The sequence below is a fragment of the Cajanus cajan genome, chromosome 11 (assembly GCF_000230855.2).
Source record: "Cajanus cajan strain Asha chromosome 11, NIPB_CcT2T_4, whole genome shotgun sequence".
Lineage (NCBI taxonomy): Eukaryota > Viridiplantae > Streptophyta > Magnoliopsida > Fabales > Fabaceae > Cajanus > Cajanus cajan.
The window spans coordinates 44,718,202-44,737,888 of record NC_138527.1 but is presented as its reverse complement, the minus strand read 5'-3'; the positions used below and the strand labels follow the sequence as shown (position 1 = coordinate 44,737,888).

General features: G+C 30.2%; 1 protein-coding gene across 1 annotated transcript; it reads left to right on the top strand.

Annotated features, from left to right (window-relative positions):
- Nucleotides 1-3,209: 3,209 nt before the first annotated feature.
- LOC109810867 (protein EXPORTIN 1A) lies at nt 3,210-17,510 on the top strand. Its single transcript, XM_020374450.3, has 32 exons — nt 3,210-3,447; nt 3,809-3,925; nt 4,950-5,042; nt 5,166-5,237; nt 5,477-5,584; nt 5,654-5,736; nt 6,051-6,189; nt 6,264-6,332; nt 6,409-6,483; nt 6,571-6,633; nt 6,723-6,767; nt 7,090-7,197; nt 7,392-7,496; nt 8,477-8,683; nt 8,870-8,929; nt 9,272-9,382; nt 9,781-9,878; nt 9,964-10,072; nt 12,173-12,238; nt 12,367-12,465; nt 12,559-12,639; nt 12,768-12,857; nt 13,621-13,706; nt 13,822-13,902; nt 13,983-14,165; nt 14,942-15,008; nt 15,342-15,452; nt 15,589-15,696; nt 15,883-16,020; nt 16,102-16,239; nt 16,318-16,422; nt 16,844-17,510. Exons 1-32 carry the CDS (start codon nt 3,349-3,351, stop codon nt 16,964-16,966), a joined length of 3,237 nt encoding a protein of 1,078 aa, XP_020230039.1. The 5' UTR covers nt 3,210-3,348; the 3' UTR covers nt 16,967-17,510.
- Nucleotides 17,511-19,687: the final 2,177 nt, after the last annotated feature.

The window sequence follows — 19,687 nt, the reverse complement described above, 5'->3', positions numbered from 1 at the left end:
TTTATTTTTTAAGAGTTAAATAATTATTTATAATCATTTTTTAAAAGTTTAAACAAATTGTTCCAATATCGATTATAGCATTCAAATTTGTAGAGAATAATTAAATAAGAGAACTTTTGAACTATTAGGATCTGTTTTTAAAATACATGTAATAGACAATATGAATTCTGATACAACCTGATTTGTTTATGTTAAAGACATAAAATCTAAACAAATTGATTGTCTAAAGTAAAATTACAAAATATAAACATTAATTAAAAATTGAAATTTTAGAAAATTTATAATGTATACTTTACCCATCTACTTTATCTTTCACTTTAGGAAAAAAATATTAGTTATTTAATTAACAACTTTATATTAATTTAATTTTTTAAATCAAATCATTTATTATTATTTTTATAATGAGATCACTAAAGGGATGTAAGAAAAGAAATGCAAAGAAAAAATACGCAGAATGAGAAAATTTTTAAGATTATTCTGTGGGAAAAAATAAATGTAAAACAAATAAAATTTATATTCTTTCATGTTTGCCGTGTTAAATGCGGATAAAATGTGTTTAAATAACATAAATACAATACTCATATAAAAAAATGATATTTGATATAAGCAAAGGTATTTGTTTTTGGGTAAAAAAAATAATATTTATCCATATATAAACTAGAATAATTATATGTAAATTAGAATAATGTGTGTAAACTCATAAAGATTTTAAAAATTATTTTTATATGAAAATTAGAATAATTATATGAAATGAGTTTTAGGAAAAAAAATTTTAAGATTTTTTAATCGATTTTTTTTAATTATTATATATTATTTTCTAAATTGAATTTTAATATATATTTTAAAATAATTCGATGATTAAAAGAGTTTTATATAATAATATGAATTATTTATAATAAATTAAAAATATAATTTTTATATAGAAGTTATTTATTTAATCATTTCAATTTTTAATTATAAATTTTATAACAAAAAATAAATATTATCCATATATTACACAAGTTAAAATATTAATAAAATATAATTGAATTGTAAAATAATATAAATAATTATATAATATATAAAAATTAAAATTTAAGATAGGAAAAAATGCTTAATTTAAATGTCACTGTCAGAACTTATCAATTAACTGGAGTTGTCTCGGTCCTATGAGACACATAAAAATATACTCCCACCTAATGCTCTTCACTCGCTTATTGTTTGATACCCAAATCATTCTTAATTCTCTTGTTTCTTCCCTTCTTTTACATCTCTCAGTAAATATGTTCCCTTTCTCATTCTTGGAAAATTCATTTTCTTTAGTTTTTTCATTCTTGCTTTAGCTTCTATTGTTGCTACTCCTCACGTGAAATTTTAAGAGTGTTCATGTCTCAATCAGTCTTTGGTGGGTGTCAATGGTGTAAAGAAAAGAAAGATTGCTTTCTTTTTTGATAAAGATGAAATCTTTTTGATTTATGAGTTTGTGGGTTTTAATTTTGTGTTGGTTCAGTTGTTTTATTTCTTACATGTCATTAGACTGACTTTATGTTCATGGGTTTTCTGATTTCAATCAATTTTCAATAGGTGTTCATGGTGTCAAGTGTGTTCATGGGTTCATATTTCATTTAAGTAAAATATAACTTGAAGATTAAAATTAATGTTTCTGTATTCTGTATGTACAATGTAGGCCTAGGTTTTTCTTTTGATATTACAAAGCATTGATCAAGCAAAACAAAAAAAATTAATTTTTATAATAAGCAAAACAAAAAAATGATTTCATGTATATTTAAAAAACAATTATTTGTATTAAATTTTACCAATTTTGTGATATTATTCATAATTTATTTTTGTTATAAATGTAAAAAAATAGTTCGAAAGATTATACATTAAAAAAATAATATTTTAGGAAGTGTTATTGAATAATATATATGTAATTGAAATTTATTTATATTTAAAACTTTAATAATTTTTTTAAATAAAAAGACAAACATTGCATGTTGAATATATTAGCTTTTAAAATTAAAAAAAAATGTTAAATATTCTTTAAAAATATAAATTAATAAAATTTAGCTTAGATACACTTGTAGTTGCATTGCTACTTAATTTTATTTTAGTCTTTATGAATTATTATTTTTAAGATGACTCTTGTAAAAAATAATTTGGCTTTGCTATTTTGTTTTAGACTTTGTAATATACTATTTTCTACTAAAAAAAATACCATTTTAAAGTTTATAAATGAGTTATTTTAAATTCTAAGATAAAATACATATAGAGTCACGAAATACTTCAACTCCACTAGTAAAATATAAAAAAAATACGTGCCTTTTCATTATCTACGCATCTCACTAATAATAAAGTTTTGACGTATATAATTTTTTTTTACTATTTTGTCTTTATAATTTTTATATTATATCTCATTTTACTGTTTATAAACTACCAAAAATCATTTTTATTATTAATCACAAACTATTATTCAATCTTAATTAATTTATTTTATTCATTAAAAATACACAAAATGAAATATCTTATATACACTAATTAACGATAATGACATGAAATCTTTCCGATGATAATGAAAAATTTTATAAAAATATGAAGATATGTATAATGAAAAATTATTAAAATTACAAGAACAAAATAATAATAATAATAATATTTTTAAATAGATAAAAATTAATTTAATCAATTCCTATATATAAAATACAAATATGATCATGTTACATGAGAATATTTTAAGAATTTTTTTTGACAATCTTTTTAAAGAATTTTAGAAATTTTTTATTTAAGTCAATTTTTATTTATCGTAATTATTAATAAATTAAATTCTAATATTTAAAAAATAAATTGTCAATAAAAAATAATTTGTATTAAATAAGATTATGTCATAAATTAAAAAAATTTTATATTAAAAATATTTATTTATATAAATTTAAAATATAATTTTTATATTATTATAATATTTATTTATATATAATTTATTATAAGTTTTAGTTATAATAAGTTAAAATACTAGTTTCAATTTGATTGCACACATTTAATCTTAAAATGTGTATTCGAAATACGAAACCATAGGATAAAAGACCGGGAACAAAGGACGCGCTGGCCTTGGGCCCCTGGCTTCAAACATTTTATTGATTCACAAGAAAATGAGCGAGGAAAAAAAGAAAATAAAAAAGATTAAAGAAATAATTAATTAATTCCAAGTCTGCTTCAAATTCAAGCTGTCATGTATGTTCTCTCTCTATATAACGTAGGAAGTCCAAATTCCCTCTCCCTCCCTCCCCCCTTTCTTCTCCCTCAAATCAAATCAAATCTTTCGCAACAATCTTTCTCCCTTTTTCTTTGCTGAGATTTTCTAGGGTTTATCCCATGGCCGCCGAGAATCTCAGGGATTTGAGCCAACCTATCGATGTGCCTTTACTCGACGCCACTGTTGCTGCCTTCTATGGCACCGGATCCAAGGAACAGGTTGCGTTTTGTTTCCCTTTATACTCTTCTCACACTCTCTCTTTTCGCTTACACGCCTCTATGGTTCAACATTTTCACCAATTCTCTTTACTTTCACTCACCATTTCGCTTCTCCAAACTTCTACTCTTTTATTACCTTTTCGTGTCTTCAAATGCGTCTGAGGAGTGACACCGTACTGAACTAACTCGCGCTTTTAGGCTTTATTACTCTATAAGCTAAACAGAGTCTTTTTTAGTAATGACATGGTTTCACTAAGCTAGTCGCGGGAAAGAAACACTGGTTGCATTGTTAATGTGGAAAGCATGCTATCTTTTACGTTTGAAATTTGAAACAACGATTCTTTATATTTCAATACTGCAGAGAACCGCTGCTGACCAGATTTTGCGCGATTTGCAAAATAATCCGGATATGTGGCTTCAAGTCATGCATATTTTACAGAACACTCAAAGCCTAAATACCAAGTTCTTCGCGTTGCAGGTTTGTTTAATGATCTATAATTGGCTGATGTTGATTATTATTATTTTTTCATATATAACAGCACGCAAAACTGTGTCCTGTACTAAAATTTGAATGAAACTTTTGGATAGTTTAGACTTTAGATTAGTATACCGGCATTTCATGGAGTCAAAAGGAAAATAGTACCCTAAATTGTATGGTGATGCCCAAATGAATATTCAGGACCGACTACATTGGTTTTATAAAGGAACCTAATCCATTGACAGACCTTATTTGAGCATCTCCGAAGCTTGCGGCTTAACTTAACGAGCTCTTGAATTTAAGATTTGCTTTTCTAGTGTTAGTGTGCCAACATGTTTGCCACATGAACAATGCTGCTTATACAATCAACGGCAGTTACTTGTGAGTAAAATATGAGTGAAAATGTGAGTTGCCCAGCTTTTTCTTTTGAGATGCCCTAGGACCCACAAATATTGAAGTTATCAGAATGCAAGGACTGCTGGGAATTAAGAGTTGTTTAAATATTCAATAATGGACATGCCCAGAGAATGGAAGTTGTGCCTATCACCCATGTTATTCCCTGAACTTAATAATTCACGTGGATTTGTATGGATCAAGGTATATGTGCTAGATTAAGCCTCTATAAGTGATAAATCAAATTTAGAAGCATGTTTACTTTGAAGGACATATTTTGGTGTCTCAGTTGTGACAAATCAACATTTGATTTCCAGAGGGCTTGATTACTGTATCTGCTGAAATTTTACTCTGTATACTTTAGTTGCCTTGAGCCTCATCGAAACTAATCTTTTGGTGTTATTTGGTTTGATGGAACTATTGGATCTTTTAGTTTTTGTGTATTATTGTGTTTAATTTTTGTGTAGTGTTTACTCTGTTGGTGTTTTGTTTTGACATCTGCATCCAATGTGTTTACTGTTCAGTATCTTTGGAAGCAACATTATAAGTTTTCATACATGTTCTCCACTTTGTTATTATAATTCTATTCTTACCTGCCTTGGATATATTTTCCCTATACTTATGTGTACAGGTTCTAGAAGGCGTAATTAAATATAGATGGAATGCATTGCCTGCTGAGCAGCGAGATGGAATGAAAAATTTCATCTCTGATGTTATTGTACAGGTATCAGTCACATTTGGAGAATGCTGAGACCAGAGCTAGTTTCACTTGCTTTGTTGTTTTGTCTTTGCTTATACTCTTTCTGCATCTTTTGTCTATTTATTTATCAACCCTTTTTTTGTATAGCTTTCTGGCAATGAGGCCTCATTTCGAACTGAGCGGTTGTATGTCAACAAACTCAATATTATTTTAGTTCAGGTAAAAATAATATTGTACTTTCCTAATATTATCTCAATTGAATATTCATGCTATTCTCAAATAGTTATGTAGTGCATATATTTTTATTCAGATGAAATGGATACATTTTCTATAGTTTTCCTTTGTTTTTCTGATGGATATGTAGGTTTCTTTTTCCTTCCACTTTATCAATATGTTGCAATCTTATATTGCATTCTTTTGGTTTTGGGGTAACTATATATGAATTTTTGCATGCACAGATTTTGAAGCATGAATGGCCAGTGAGGTGGAGAAGCTTCATTCCTGACCTTGTTTCAGCAGCTAAAACTAGTGAAACAATTTGTGAGAATTGTATGGCAATATTGAAGGTAAGATTATCCTTATTGTCATTAAAAATTTCTGATCCATGACTAACATCTCAAAACGTGTTCTTTCAGCTATTGAGTGAAGAGGTTTTTGATTTTTCAAGAGGAGAGATGACTCAACAGAAGATAAAAGAGCTTAAACAATCATTGAATAGGTAACAATTAATAACTTTGCTTAGCTAGAAACTTACAACAGTGTTTTTGGTTGGTGTTTCATTTCTCTATCTATTTTACCTTGGAGATCTGGCATTTTTTTTTTCTGGTTCAAGAAAGGACATGCCATTGCCCTGGCCCATGGGGAGGGGATGACAATCTCCGTCGTGCTTGTTTATTGCTGAAACTGATGTCTGAATGCTGGCCATTGATTATGGATCCTCTTACTGCTCCTGATTTTCAGGCCCTAGTTGTTTATTTAATGGGTTATTAAGTTGTGCCTTTATATTGCTGAGAATTATGTGGTTGTTTGCAGTGAATTTCAGCTCATACATGAGTTGTGCTTATATGTGTTATCAGTGTCCCAACGTACTGAGCTTATACGGGCAACACTCTCTACATTGCATGCCTTCCTATCATGGATCCCTTTGGGTTATATATTTGAATCACCATTGGTAGGTCCAGATTTCTGCTTAATTAACATTGCCATGGAGGAATTCTGAAATCTTTGATTGTATGTTAATTACAGCTTGAGACACTACTGAAAATTTTCCCCATTCCTGCATATCAGAACCTGACATTGCAATGCTTAACTGAGGTATGCTCCATCTTCTAAGTGCTCAAGATTTTAACTGAAACTTTCAAGATCAATATTTATTTTTTTATGTACACAGGTGGCAGCCCTTCAGTTTGGGAATTTATGTGATGCCCATATTAAGATGTATAATATATTCATGGTTCAGTTGCAGGTGTGTTTAAATAACTTTACATTTTGTTCAACATCGTATTTTGTTTATTTGCATTATCATATTCTAGTATCCATTTTTTTAACGCAGACCATACTTCCACCCAGTACTAATATTCCTGAGGCATATTCACATGGTTCAAGTGAGGAACAAGTAAGTCTTTGTAATATGGCAAAACTGGATCCTGACTTACTACTAAGTTATTTGTGAAGCATCTCTGACAAAATTTCTCCCTTGTTTAGGCATTTATACAGAATTTGGCATTGTTCTTCACCTCATTTTACAAGGCAGGTTTATTTTCTCAGCTTTATGTCTATCTGTGATTGTATGCTGCAAGTATATATTCATTAAATGTAATGAGATCAGGTGAAATAATGTGTCCTACTTTTGGGAATATTTTATACTGTGTATGTGTACCATATCATGCGTGTGACATGTTTGAGAATGGACCCACCTTTCTGTATATTGAATTGCCATGTCGATTAGTTTTTTTCCAATCTGTGTAGCACCTCTTCCTCTGTTTTTTGGTTATAGTTTTTCTGTTTGCTTGATTAGTGTTCAAGTCTATTAACATTATAGTGGTGTGGTGATACCCTTCTGTTTATGCAGGTTCACATTCGAATTCTGGAGTCCACTCAAGAGAATATATCTGCTTTGCTTTTGGGTCTTGAATATCTTATCAACATCTCATATGTAGATGATACTGAGGTTTTTAAGGTATGATGATGTTGACATTGATGTCTTCTGGTTGTCTATTTCTTATGTTATGATTATGATTTATGATTGCTGAAACTTGTGTTTTCATTCTTGAGTTTGCATGATAGACCCTCTCTTCCTATCCATCCCCAAAATTGTCTTGGCAAGTGTTCTGAATTGTACAAGACTTGTACTTGTTTTGTGAAAAATATCAGGTATGTTTGGACTACTGGAATGTCTTGGTTTCAGAACTGTTTGAGCCACCACAACGTTGCATGGTGAACACTGCAGTGGCATCTCCAAACATGATAGGACTTCAGGTGCTTTCTTCTTAAAGTTTTCTCATAAGTCATAACCATGGTTTTGATTATTAAAAATCAAGCACTGGTGATCCTCTTTTCCCTTAAAATAACTTTCGTGTAGCAAGATAGAATCATTTCCTTTTTGTGTTTGATATCATTTTATTTTGATTGAACATTGAGAGTTGATATTACCAATGTCATTGTTGTGTTGGCTGTAACAACATTACTGTTGTGTGCTTACTGCCTGGAACATATATCAGCCGTTGTTTACTACATTGATATATTTTATTACTCGTTTTATACTTTTCTCTTCTTGGAAGAGTATTTCTCATGCTCCTTTGCCTCTAATTTTGTTAGTCTCAATAAGTACCTACTAAAAAGAAAAATTAACAGAACATTTTCAATTTTTTATACTGCTCCTTTTCTGTACACCATATTCCCAAAATATTTAATATATTAGTATACTTGTTAATGAATTAAATAAAGATACTATGCTGTAAATATAATCTAATGAATAAAATCAAATATGGTGAAATTAGCTCAAATAATTATGGATTTTCTTCCTTCAATTTGCCTTGTTATATCCTTACTCCTTTTCCTACACTTAAGCTATTGTGTATTTATTTTTTTTCTTTATCATGCACTGACATAGAATATCCTATTACTGTCTTCTGGGTAAAGTATTTATCTACAAGATTTAGCTTGGATCCATTGGTCTAAACCCTAAAGCCATTATTTTGGAATCTAGATTGTATGAAAAATGGTTTTCAATTAATAATTAATGATATGTTGTGTATTTTTCACAACCTTTTCAAAGGTGTATTTTTGTTCAATTTTAAATTTCCAATATTTTCCCTAATTCTTTTACATTGTTTTAAAAGATTTTTATGTAAAATTTAGATATTATAATGAGTATTTATTGTCTGCTTCTGATATGGTATTTTCATCTTTCTAAGAATGGTTAAGGTGATGGGTATATGTTTTTCACTGGAAAGCAGGTGCCTGTGATGCCTCCAGGAATGGTTGATGGCCTTGGTTCTCAGCTTCTTCAGCGCCGCCAGCTCTATGCTGGATCCATGTCAAAGTTGAGAATGCTTATGATCTGTCGTATGGCTAAGCCAGAAGAGGTTCTCATTGTTGAAGATGAGAATGGGAATATAGTCCGTGAAACAATGAAAGACAATGATGTTCTTGTTCAATACAAGGTAATAAGGTCAAATTTGATCTTTGCCAGAGTTTAATTTCTAATATTCATTCATAGATATAAAATCTATCTTGAACTTGAAGCCATTTTCTTCTGAATATTGTATTTTACTAGATGATAAAATTGTAAATTTGAGATATTTCTTCATCATATTCTCTGATTAATCAAAGTTTGATTAATTACACAGATTATGAGGGAGACTCTTATTTACTTGTCGCATCTTGACCATGATGATACTGAAAAGCAGGTATGTAAATTAGAAAGCAGTGGATATGTTCTTGTTTTGAAGGGAGATAAATTATTCAGTGGTTTCTTTCTTATTTATTTCAAATTTTATCATAGGGAAGTTAATATTATTCCAAATATGTGCTGTTTTTTTCGTTTCATCTAATGGTAGAATCACGATGGTAATTTATGTTGGATGTTTCTTGAAAAATAATATTAAGAAGCTGAACTTCATTAACTCAAGGATTTATCAATGTTGTTTTATGGTGATATGATATCCTGACTGACAATTAAGAAGTTGCATTTTTGTGCCTTTATAAATGTCACGCCTTGATGGAGTGGACTTTTATGTTGTAATCTGCAGATGCTGAGAAAGTTAAGCAAACAACTTAGTGGTGAGGACTGGACATGGAACAATTTGAACACACTGTGCTGGGCAATAGGATCTATATCTGGCTCCATGATGGAAGAGCAGGTAGTGTGAGCAACCAATTATGTATTGTTGTGCCCAATGTTGTCAAAATAGAGATCCATCCTAATAAGATTCAGAGAGATGTGTAAGATTGTAAAATATAGGATCATAAGATCATACAAAAGATATAAAAATATATTTTAGTTCAAAGTGTGATAAATGATAGTATAAATAGCTAATACGTATTAAAATATCACTAAAATCTAGTTAAAAATTTATTTTATAGTTAATTGTATTTTGTTTTAATAAAAGGCACACTAGAGAAGATAAAGGCTCGTAGAATCCAACTCCTTAGTTTTTGGAAAATTAAAAAAAAATTGAGAACACAGCAAGTATCTTTGTTTTTCTCGTGGTTTTGATTTTTCTAAACAATTATTACTCACATCGTGTTTATGTGGCAGGAAAATAGATTTTTGGTCATGGTCATTCGTGATTTATTAAATCTCTGTGAAATCACAAAGGGAAAAGATAACAAAGCTGTTATTGCAAGTAATATCATGTAAGAGATGTTTTTGTATTGATTTGCTCAATGTTAAATAATGTTATACCTTTGTTGAATAATATACTGTTGCTTCTGTTGGCAGGTATGTTGTGGGACAGTATCCTCGGTTTTTAAGAGCTCATTGGAAGTTTCTAAAAACCGTTGTGAATAAGTTGTTTGAGTTTATGCATGAGACACATCCTGGAGTTCAGGTTTTGTTTTTTTTCCTTGGTGTTTTCTGTCAGTCATTAGATGTCTATTTATCTCTGATGATATTTGCATGACTTGTTAGAAGAAACCTAATTACTTTTGTAGTCCAAGTTGAGATTGAATACATTGAAGAGTAATATTGAATCAAAATAGAGCACGATTTGCTGTTCCAAGGAACATCAAATATGCTGTATACACACACCATTTAGTAATATGCAACCACACTTAACTTTCCACCCTAGACTGTCAACATGACGGTTACTATTCAACATATTCTAATAATACATAAGTGCCAGTGAATGTTTACATAAACTGTAAGATGCAACTGTTCCTACTTTCTGCCAATAACTGTCCTAACTACCCCTATCACTTAGTTCCCGTCGGTGATGCTGTTTTCTTAACATTTGATGCTTAATAATTATTACTTTTTTGACATCTTTACATGAGACACATTCTGGAGTTTAGGTTTATGTCTTTTTTCTTTGTTTTCTGTCGGTCTTGACGTGATCATTATATCTAATGATATTTGCCTAACTTGTTAGAATAAACCTAAGCTGTCATACTTTTTCTTATATTATAAGCTTTGTTTATGTCAAATGACTTAAAGTTGAAATGCTGTTTTTTAATGTTTGTTGCTTAAGTATTACTATTTGACATCTTCACACGAATTGCATTCTATATTGCATGTTTATATTTTTCCTTGAATTTTTTTCAGTCTTCAAATGTCTGCTATCTCTAATGATATTTGCATAATTTAGTTCAAAATAAGCTTAGGATGTGATAGTTTTGGTTGCATTATGACTTATGAGCTTTGTTTATGTTAAATGACTATAGTTTTGATGTTTTCTTTAAGTTTTGTTTTTATGTGACTATAACTGTTTGATATCTTGTGTCTTTATTGTTGTGTATTATGTATAATAAATATTTCTGTTTGTTTCATTTCTTTTGACTCACATTCCTTTTGACCTTTTTCTTGAAAATTAAGTGATTTTCACAAGATATTTCATTTTTCTCACTATCATTTCCTAACCTATATAAACTCAGATTTGGGTTTTTTGGTCTAATTTTATCCCACATAACTGACACGTTTGGTGTGGACTGCCCAAACCTTATAAGCACCATTTAGGCCAATTTTATAGTCAATGTAGAATCTCAACCACCCAAGGGTTGACGTCCAGGTAGTTGTACTCTACAGCGCTTCACTCAGCCTTTCTGATCAACTCCTTAATATGTTTCTCTTTTGGAGACACTGACAACATACCCTAAAACCCTCACACCTAGGGTACACCAACTTGGATCTAGGATAGATCCTGATACTATTTTAGAATTTGAGTTTAGGACCTAACTCAATCTCATAAATCAAATTGTAAGTAAAATCCCAAAACCTAATTGTAAGGCGATGAGGACTGCCCAAGCCTTATAAGCAATAGATAGGCTATATCTTTTGTTGATGTGAGATCTTAACAACATATGAGCTAATGCCCTTGTGTCTGCACACAGTTTTTGATGCTTCAGCTAGCCTTTCCGGCCAACTCCTCTATAGGTGGTCCTTTTGGAGACATTGATAACTAATTCTAATAGGCTACAATTAGGCTTGGCTAGGGGTACCCACAATTAAGGCAACTTTCTGATGCCCTTGTGGCTGCACTCTGACATTTCATTTAGCCTTTTTGGTATACTGACAACAATAACTCTAATAGGCTGCAATTAGGGCAGTTTAGGTGTACCTGAAGTTAAGGAAACTTTCCAAGATAAACATCTTAAATTAAAGAAACAAATTAGAAATTTGCTTCAGAATTTTTATTAAATTTATTAGTTTTAATATTTCCCTTTAGTCTTCAATTTTCTATTTTCTTTTACAAATTGGTTGTCTGGGGTGTATAGACCATCCAACTCAAGGTGCGATAGTATATTTGATTATCTAATCCATGTATGCCTTATAGACTGACTATTTGGGTTACAAATTGCCAGTCATCTAGTTTATTCCAATTGAATACTAAAATTTAAACAATGTGGCATTCTTCAATGATCAGCTTTTTTTTTTTATGTAAAGTATATCTGCTGTTGAGAATTCATGCATATAGTTTTGTTAATGTTTTCAGGATATGGCTTGTGATACATTTCTGAAAATAGTCCAAAAGTGCAAACGCAAATTTGTAATCACCCAGGTAACATGGTTACAATGGATTCATTTTCCATCCTTCCAAAACCAGAGTCTAGCATGTCCCTTCCATTTGCCATCAGTACTTAATATCTGATAAATTACATAGCAATAATCATGATCGTTTTATGTCAGGTTGGAGAAAATGAGCCATTTGTTTCTGAACTTCTTACTGGCCTTCCAACTACAATTGGGGATCTTGAACCCCATCAAATACACACGTTCTATGAATCTGTATCCATTCTTATCTCTCAATTTGATTGATAATTTTAGTCTTACATGTTTATATTTGTGTGTTCATATTTTTAACTGATTAAAATATTCTAGGTTGGTAACATGATTCAAGCAGAGTCTGATGCCCAGAAGCGAGATGAATATCTTCAAAAGTTGATGGTTCTCCCAAATCAGGTTATCTGTCAGTTTTATTAGTCGTGTTATTTCCTATGACTCTTAAATGTTATTTACTTGAATTCATTTTTTTTTTTGAGGAAGTCAAGTGTTATAATGCCAGAGGTCTTACTCAATTTCTTCTGCAGAGATGGATGGAAATTATAGGGAAGGCACATCAAAATGTTGAATTTCTGAAGGATCAAGATGTAATCCGAACTGTGCTTAATATATTGCAGGTAAAATTTTACAGTAATTTTTTTTTTTTAATGTAATTCTGCTCAATATTTTTATAATATTTCACCATTCATGCTTTGAACACTGCAAGTTCTTTCTTGTTATCTTTAGCAAGTTTTAAATTTGTTGATTGATCTTTTATTTGCAAAATATAAAAAATTCCTACCCAATATTTTTCTTGAAAGGGGTGCAATTTATTTTATTTTTTTAATTTCATCCGTTATTAGTAAATGAACAGAATATAAATGGTTTTGACTCCTGTACCCTTTTTCATGTGTCCATCGCTGGCAGTTCATCATAAGGTTTTTTGGTTTAAATCCTGCTGTTGCTGATGGACCTTCATGTATAGGTTATTATGAACTCCCTTGTGCTTATGGTGATATTTGTGGCTTAACCTGATCTTGTAATAGGGCAACCTCCGTTTGATAAAATCTTGCATTACTTACTGAACTTTATTATAGGGATCAGTATATTAGAAGGTTGTACCGTTTTAGTTGTTTGATTGTTAGTGCCAAGGTTTGAACAACTGTGCTTTTGTTAGGTCTCTATTGAGCTTCACTTTTATTACAATGTTTTTACATCAAATGAGATGGTAATGCAAGCTTGTGATGCCATGTCATGAACCAATTATTCAAACAGCTCAAGCTGTTTGGTGAAGACACTTGAAAATAGTTATATGTTATATCTCTAATCATTATGATCTGTAGTCTAGTGTAGTGTCTGTAGTTTTGTTTGTTTTCCTTCCTAATTTGTGATAATTTGCAGACAAATACAAGTGTTGCATCTTCTTTAGGAACGTTTTTCCTACCTCAAATCACATTGATCTTTCTGGACATGTTGAATGTCTACAGGTATATTCTGTTAACTAAAATATTGTTTTGAGATAGATACTTTAGCGGCAAATATTGGGCAAGATTCTTCTTTTTGCCAGCAAGTACTAAGTAGTATATGTTTTACCTGCAACAGAATGTATAGTGAGCTTATATCAAAAAGTATTGCAGAAGGGGGACCTTTTGCATCTAGAACGTCATATGTGAAACTTCTACGGTGAGAATTAATTAATGTTACATTGCTTTTGTAATAATGATTACTATCCAGTAACCTTGATAGTGTTGTTCTTAATGCAGTTCGGTTAAGAGAGAGACACTTAAACTGGTTGATACATTCTTGGACAAGGCTGAAGATCAGCCACAGATTGGAAAGCAATTTGTGCCACCGATGATGGATCCTGTTCTAGGAGATTATGCCAGGAATGTGCCTGATGCAAGGGAATCAGAGGTTTTGTCACTTTTTGCTACAATTATAAACAAGTATGTCATTTTTATCTGTTTTGTTTATTTTTATTTAATTAACGAATGGGAGCTTTAACACATAAGATTGAACTTTTATATTCCTTTAACATCTGATTAAGGATGAGATCAAGTTTAGGCTTTTAAAAAAGTTTATTTATATAAAAAGGTCAGGTTTTGGCTTATAGAAAAGTTTGTTAAGCATGAAAGATTAGTGTATTTATTTATATAATACAATAAAAATTATATATATTATTAAAAATATAAATAAACAAATAAATTTACAAAACAAAAATAAATTATTAATATTTAAAATATTTTTTTATACAATTATTTTTTTTCATTATAGGTTTATAAGCTTAAATATTTGCATGAGTGTATGTCAACATATATGATTACATATGAATTGTTCCTTCAATAGAAAATTATTCAAACTTTCTCTTATATTTCTTTTAAAATTTAAATTTTAATAATATTAAGTATACTATATTTTAAAAATAATTTTGTTGACTTTTAAAAATTTAGTTTATTGGCCTTATTAACATTAATAATTTAAATAAGTTTTTAAATAGGCTAATATCTATAAAAAAGTCTATGATAGATACTAGGTTAGGGTTGGACTTTAATTTTACAGAACAGGCCTAACCTATATATTCAAAGTTTGACCTGTCCTATTCACATCCCTATATTTGAAGCCAACCCTTGGCCAAAATTAGCTTGTGTGAAGAGTATGCTGCTAGATGTTAGCTATTTTAATTACAAACAGTAGTATTACTCACTTCTCTAATATTTTGTAGATATAAAGCTGCAATGGTTGATGATGTCCCCCGCATATTTGAAGCTGTTTTCCAGTGCACATTGGAGGTAATTGTATAGGTCATCTGGCTAGGATGTGAATGCTCTTGTTCCATCATTCTGATAATGACTTTTTGATTTCCAGCTTTCCCAACCCACAGTCACTTCCGTTAGTTTCTCAATGAATATTTTTTACAAATTTACACGACTTTATTTTTGGTGAATGTAGACTGTCAATTTGTCAAGTGAGATATAAATTTAAAGAATTTGGCTTGTGACTATTTAGAAGTTATGCTCTGATTTATCATCAGTTATTTTCTTTCAATCGTGATGGTGTATAATTATTGGATATCTGCAACTATATCTGAACTGTTTTATATCTACTCTTTTATTGTTACACAGATGATTACAAAAAATTTTGAAGACTACCCAGAGCATCGGCTAAAGTTCTTCTCTTTACTGCGTGCCATAGCTACTCATTGTTTCCCAGCTTTGTTCTGCTTGTCAAGTCAGGTTGAGTTTCTTGCTCCCGCTCTGCCTATGCAAACCAATTGAATGCAGTTTATTTGACTTTATCTAATGTTGACTGTGACTGTTCTTCAAAATTTAGTTTTTGTAGTTTGTGTATGATGTTTGTAATCTGTTCCAGCAACTGAAGCTTGTTATGGATTCAATCATATGGGCATTTCGGCATACAGAAAGGAATATTGCTGAAACTGGGCTGAACCTGTTGTTAGAGATGCTGAAGAAGTTTCAGGTGTGGTCTTTGTAATTTTTTTTTACTACTTTCACTGTTGACCTTAAAAATCTTTTCCAAAGTTTTTCTTTTGTTACTGTGCTTAACTTTTCCTGTTTTGGAGGATTTCTAATCCTCCCTCAAGTTTTCCCTCATTTATCTGAAGCAGATTTTTTGTTGGTTGAATGTTATGCGTATATTAAACAGGCATCAGAGTTTTGTAATCAGTTTTATCGGACATACTTTCTGACAATTGAGCAAGAGATATTTGCTGTCTTGACGGACACTTTTCATAAGCCTGGGTTCAAATTACATGTCTTGGTGCTTCAACATTTGTTCTGTCTGGTACAGTTTCAAATCCATGCTTTTATTTTTGTCGTATGACAGTGATAAATTGCTGTTAATGAAGAATTTGGTGTTTTTCAGGCAGAAACTGGTGCCCTAACTGAGCCTCTTTGGGATGGTGCCACAAATCCCTACCCATACCCAAGTAATGCAGCTTTTGTACACGAGTTCACAATAAAACTTTTGAGCACTTCATTTCCCAACATGACTACTGCAGAGGTAATTGAGGAGAAACAACTAATGTATAGTCCCCCGTCCTTTGTTTGAATATTTGACTAATTTGCAAGTGTTTTGCAGGTTACACAACTTGTTAAAGGTCTCTTTGAGTCCACAAATGACCTCTCCACTTTTAAAACTCACATACGAGATTTTCTTGTACAGTCAAAAGAATTTTCAGCTCAGGTAATGCTTTATGCAGTACTGTTTGTTTTTCCTCCCTTTGACCAATCCAATAATTGATGGAGTTTGACTACTGCATCATGGTTGTGCTAACTGCTTTCCTATGAAACTTTTGCTTTTTTTGAAAAGCATTTCCTAACAGCTAAAATGAAATTAGTGTCTAAAAAATTCGTACGCCTAGCATAAAAGCACTTTGTATACTTTGTTTGGTGAATGACCAAAAAACTAACGTATTTTAAAAATGTAGCTTTATTAATTCCACAAGATGCCTGATATCTAATTCATGAATCATTGATGTAATCCTATGTATTAACGTCTGATGTTTGTGACTTGGATGTTTTCAGCAATTAAATTTTCTAACGTAACAGATGGTTAGCTTTTGCTTCAGCATCTAAGGTTTGTTAACTGGCCCTCTTTACTGCAGGATAATAAAGATCTGTATGCTGAAGAGGCTGCAGCTCAGAGAGAGAGGGAACGACAAAGAATGCTTTCTATTCCAGGTCTTATTGCCCCGAGCGAGTTGCAAGATGAGATGGTTGACTCATAGATTTAGGCTACACAATATGGGAGAGTTAGCACATTACACCTAGGGCATTTTGGCTTGTGTCATAGGAGCCTTTATTCAATCAAATACCACATGGTTTGAGAACACATGCAGCATTTTCCTCGTTAAAATGTAGTTTTCCCAATATTTCATGTTGGGACTGGTTTGGTATAGGTTCCTGATTTCAGAGGTTTGGCTGGCTGGCTGAAGATACTGCCTTGTCTTATTGGGTGAGTGTAGATTATTCAGTTGCTAATTTAGGACGTTAATAGTCATTTGTGAAAAACTCGTCAAGGCAGCTTTCCGTAGAATCATAGGATGGATGACTCAATTCTGAGTATTGATGAATCCTTAGGTATGATCTCCTAACCTCTGGTGGTTTGTGCAGAAAAACCCTCGTGGTTTGATATTTTGTATTTTTTTCACCAATTAATTTTAGGGGAATCGATGTGCCATGATTGCCTTTAATATATGATTTTCATGGTACTACTGTTGTAGATCACATGCTCCCATCATGCCTATCGAATGAAAAGATTTTATTTCTTTACCCCTTCCAGCAAATTAGTCTTTGCCAAATATTTTGTACATTGTTGAAAGTAAACAGGGAAAATCTATATTGCATCTTATTTATTAGTGAAACCGTAGGACAAGGTGAAGGTGGTTCAACATGTAGAGTATGAGGATGAGGATTGTATTTGTACAAGTGTTATGGTGGTCAATGAGTCGTGACCATTAATAGTTGTAAAAATTTCGTTCACTGCATGCACGCCCTTCGCCTTGCATGTAGAAACGCCGCTTGCTGGATGTGGTTGCCTTACGTTCTATTTCTAGGGTCTTACTGGTGTTGTTTCCTTTCCCTCAACGATGTTTGATTCTCCCTCGTTTTAACATAGGATTGGCATTGGTTCATTTGATTAAAGTTTTTCTTTCGGAAATTTAACTGTTTTTCCCAATAATTTTTCAGGGTTAAAGGTTATCGTATTTTAACATGAGGAGTTTAATTGAAATATAATCATTTTTATTTTTTGGATGATTAATTTTAGGTTCAAATATATTTTTAATTCTTTAAATTTGAGGTAAATTTATTTTTAGTCTTTCTGATTTAAATTTTTTTTGTAGCTTCTGTAATTTCAATAGAATCTTAAACCTTAATTTTAAGTCACATTAACGTGACTGTCGATTTCAACTAGGAAAAAAAAATGGCTTGTTTGCAATGAGAAACTATCTTAATAATTTTTTATATATGATTACAAAAATGTCTTCTATTTTTTTTTTTTTTTTGTGAAAGTAACGTTTTCCTTTCCTTTAATTGATGATTGTCAAAATTACTTTAACTCTGCGCAATTAAACATTATTTAAATTATAATTTGGACTGAAAAATGGTTTTAGATCTTGTAAAATTGGCATGTTTTAGTATTTTTCTATGTAATCTTTTTAATGTTTTTGACTTTGTAAGCCTTGTAATCATAAGTTTTGGTTTTCACGAATAAATTTTTGTCAAGTATTTTTTGGATATTTTTTTTCTATAATTTAAAGTATTTGTCATTAAGATACATTTTAAAATAAATAAATAATATTTAGTTTAAAGGTTTATAAAATAACATTACTAGTTTCATAAGTAGATATTATATTTTGTTGATCTAATAAAATGACCAAGCAGTTTATTTTTTAAAAAAATATTTATTATTATATCAAGACATAAATATTAGATGAAAAAAATACTCATCAGGAATGGAAAGATAGTTGAAGGAAAATTATGATATAAGAAATAAATTAACAAAATCAAGACAAAATTAACAACGAATGAGAAATTAGAAATAATGAATCTAAAATATAAATTTAGAGAGACTAAAAACTTATAATTTAAGACATGTATGTATTCTCCTTAAAATTAAAGATTATGAATACTCCCTTTAAATATATGTAGGTTAGCTATTGTATATAACAATAAGATATGATTAGATAATTATTATATCCCATCTTGTCATATTCGAACTACTAAACAAGTTCTAAAGGTAATTATTTAATTATTACATCTCTTTCTGTCATTTACTAACTACTAAACAAGTTTTAAAAGTAAATGCACATGATTTAGTAAATGTTTAGTAATATCAATTTGAATTAAATCGATATTCCATTATCTCAATTTTGTTTCATTTTTTCAACAATATTAACCTCTTTTGTCATATAAAAGTGATCATTTGATGAGAAAAATGTTTATTATTTAAGAGTATAATTAAGAAAAATATAATAACGAAACTTTGAAAATTTTAAATGTCAATTATTTGAGAAAAAAAATAATAATTAAAAGAGTTAAAATTTTGGGATGCAGAGAATATATTAAAATACAACTTGCTTTTTATATAGAAATTTATCAAAAAAATTTAAATCACATTTTTGTACTGTAGGATCTTTCATAATATGGGTGAGTTATTATCGAATAAAAATTAAAATTACATGAATTATAATTAATTATTTATTTTCTGATGATAAAAATAATATTTATAAATTTAACAAGGCCGAAAAAAAAGCATTTACCAAACCAAAATTAAAATTAATTAATATTACACAGACTAAAAATTATATTTTAAAAAAATTAACATAGCATCATATTACCGTTTATTATATAACTTAAAAGTTATGAAAAGATTTTTATTCGCATAAAAGAATTGGAAACTTTTATTTATAGATCTAAATTATAAACTTGAGTATTTCTTGTTCACT

Coding starts and splice junctions, on each gene's coding strand:
- LOC109810867 (XM_020374450.3), top strand. CDS start 3,349: ATGGCCGCCGAGAATCTCAGGGATTTGAGCCAACCTATCGATGTGCCT. Junction 9,879..9,963: donor GTTATTGCAAGTAATATCAT/GTAAGAGATGTT, acceptor TTCTGTTGGCAG/GTATGTTGTGGGACAGTATC. Junction 14,166..14,941: donor TTTGCTACAATTATAAACAA/GTATGTCATTTT, acceptor AATATTTTGTAG/ATATAAAGCTGCAATGGTTG.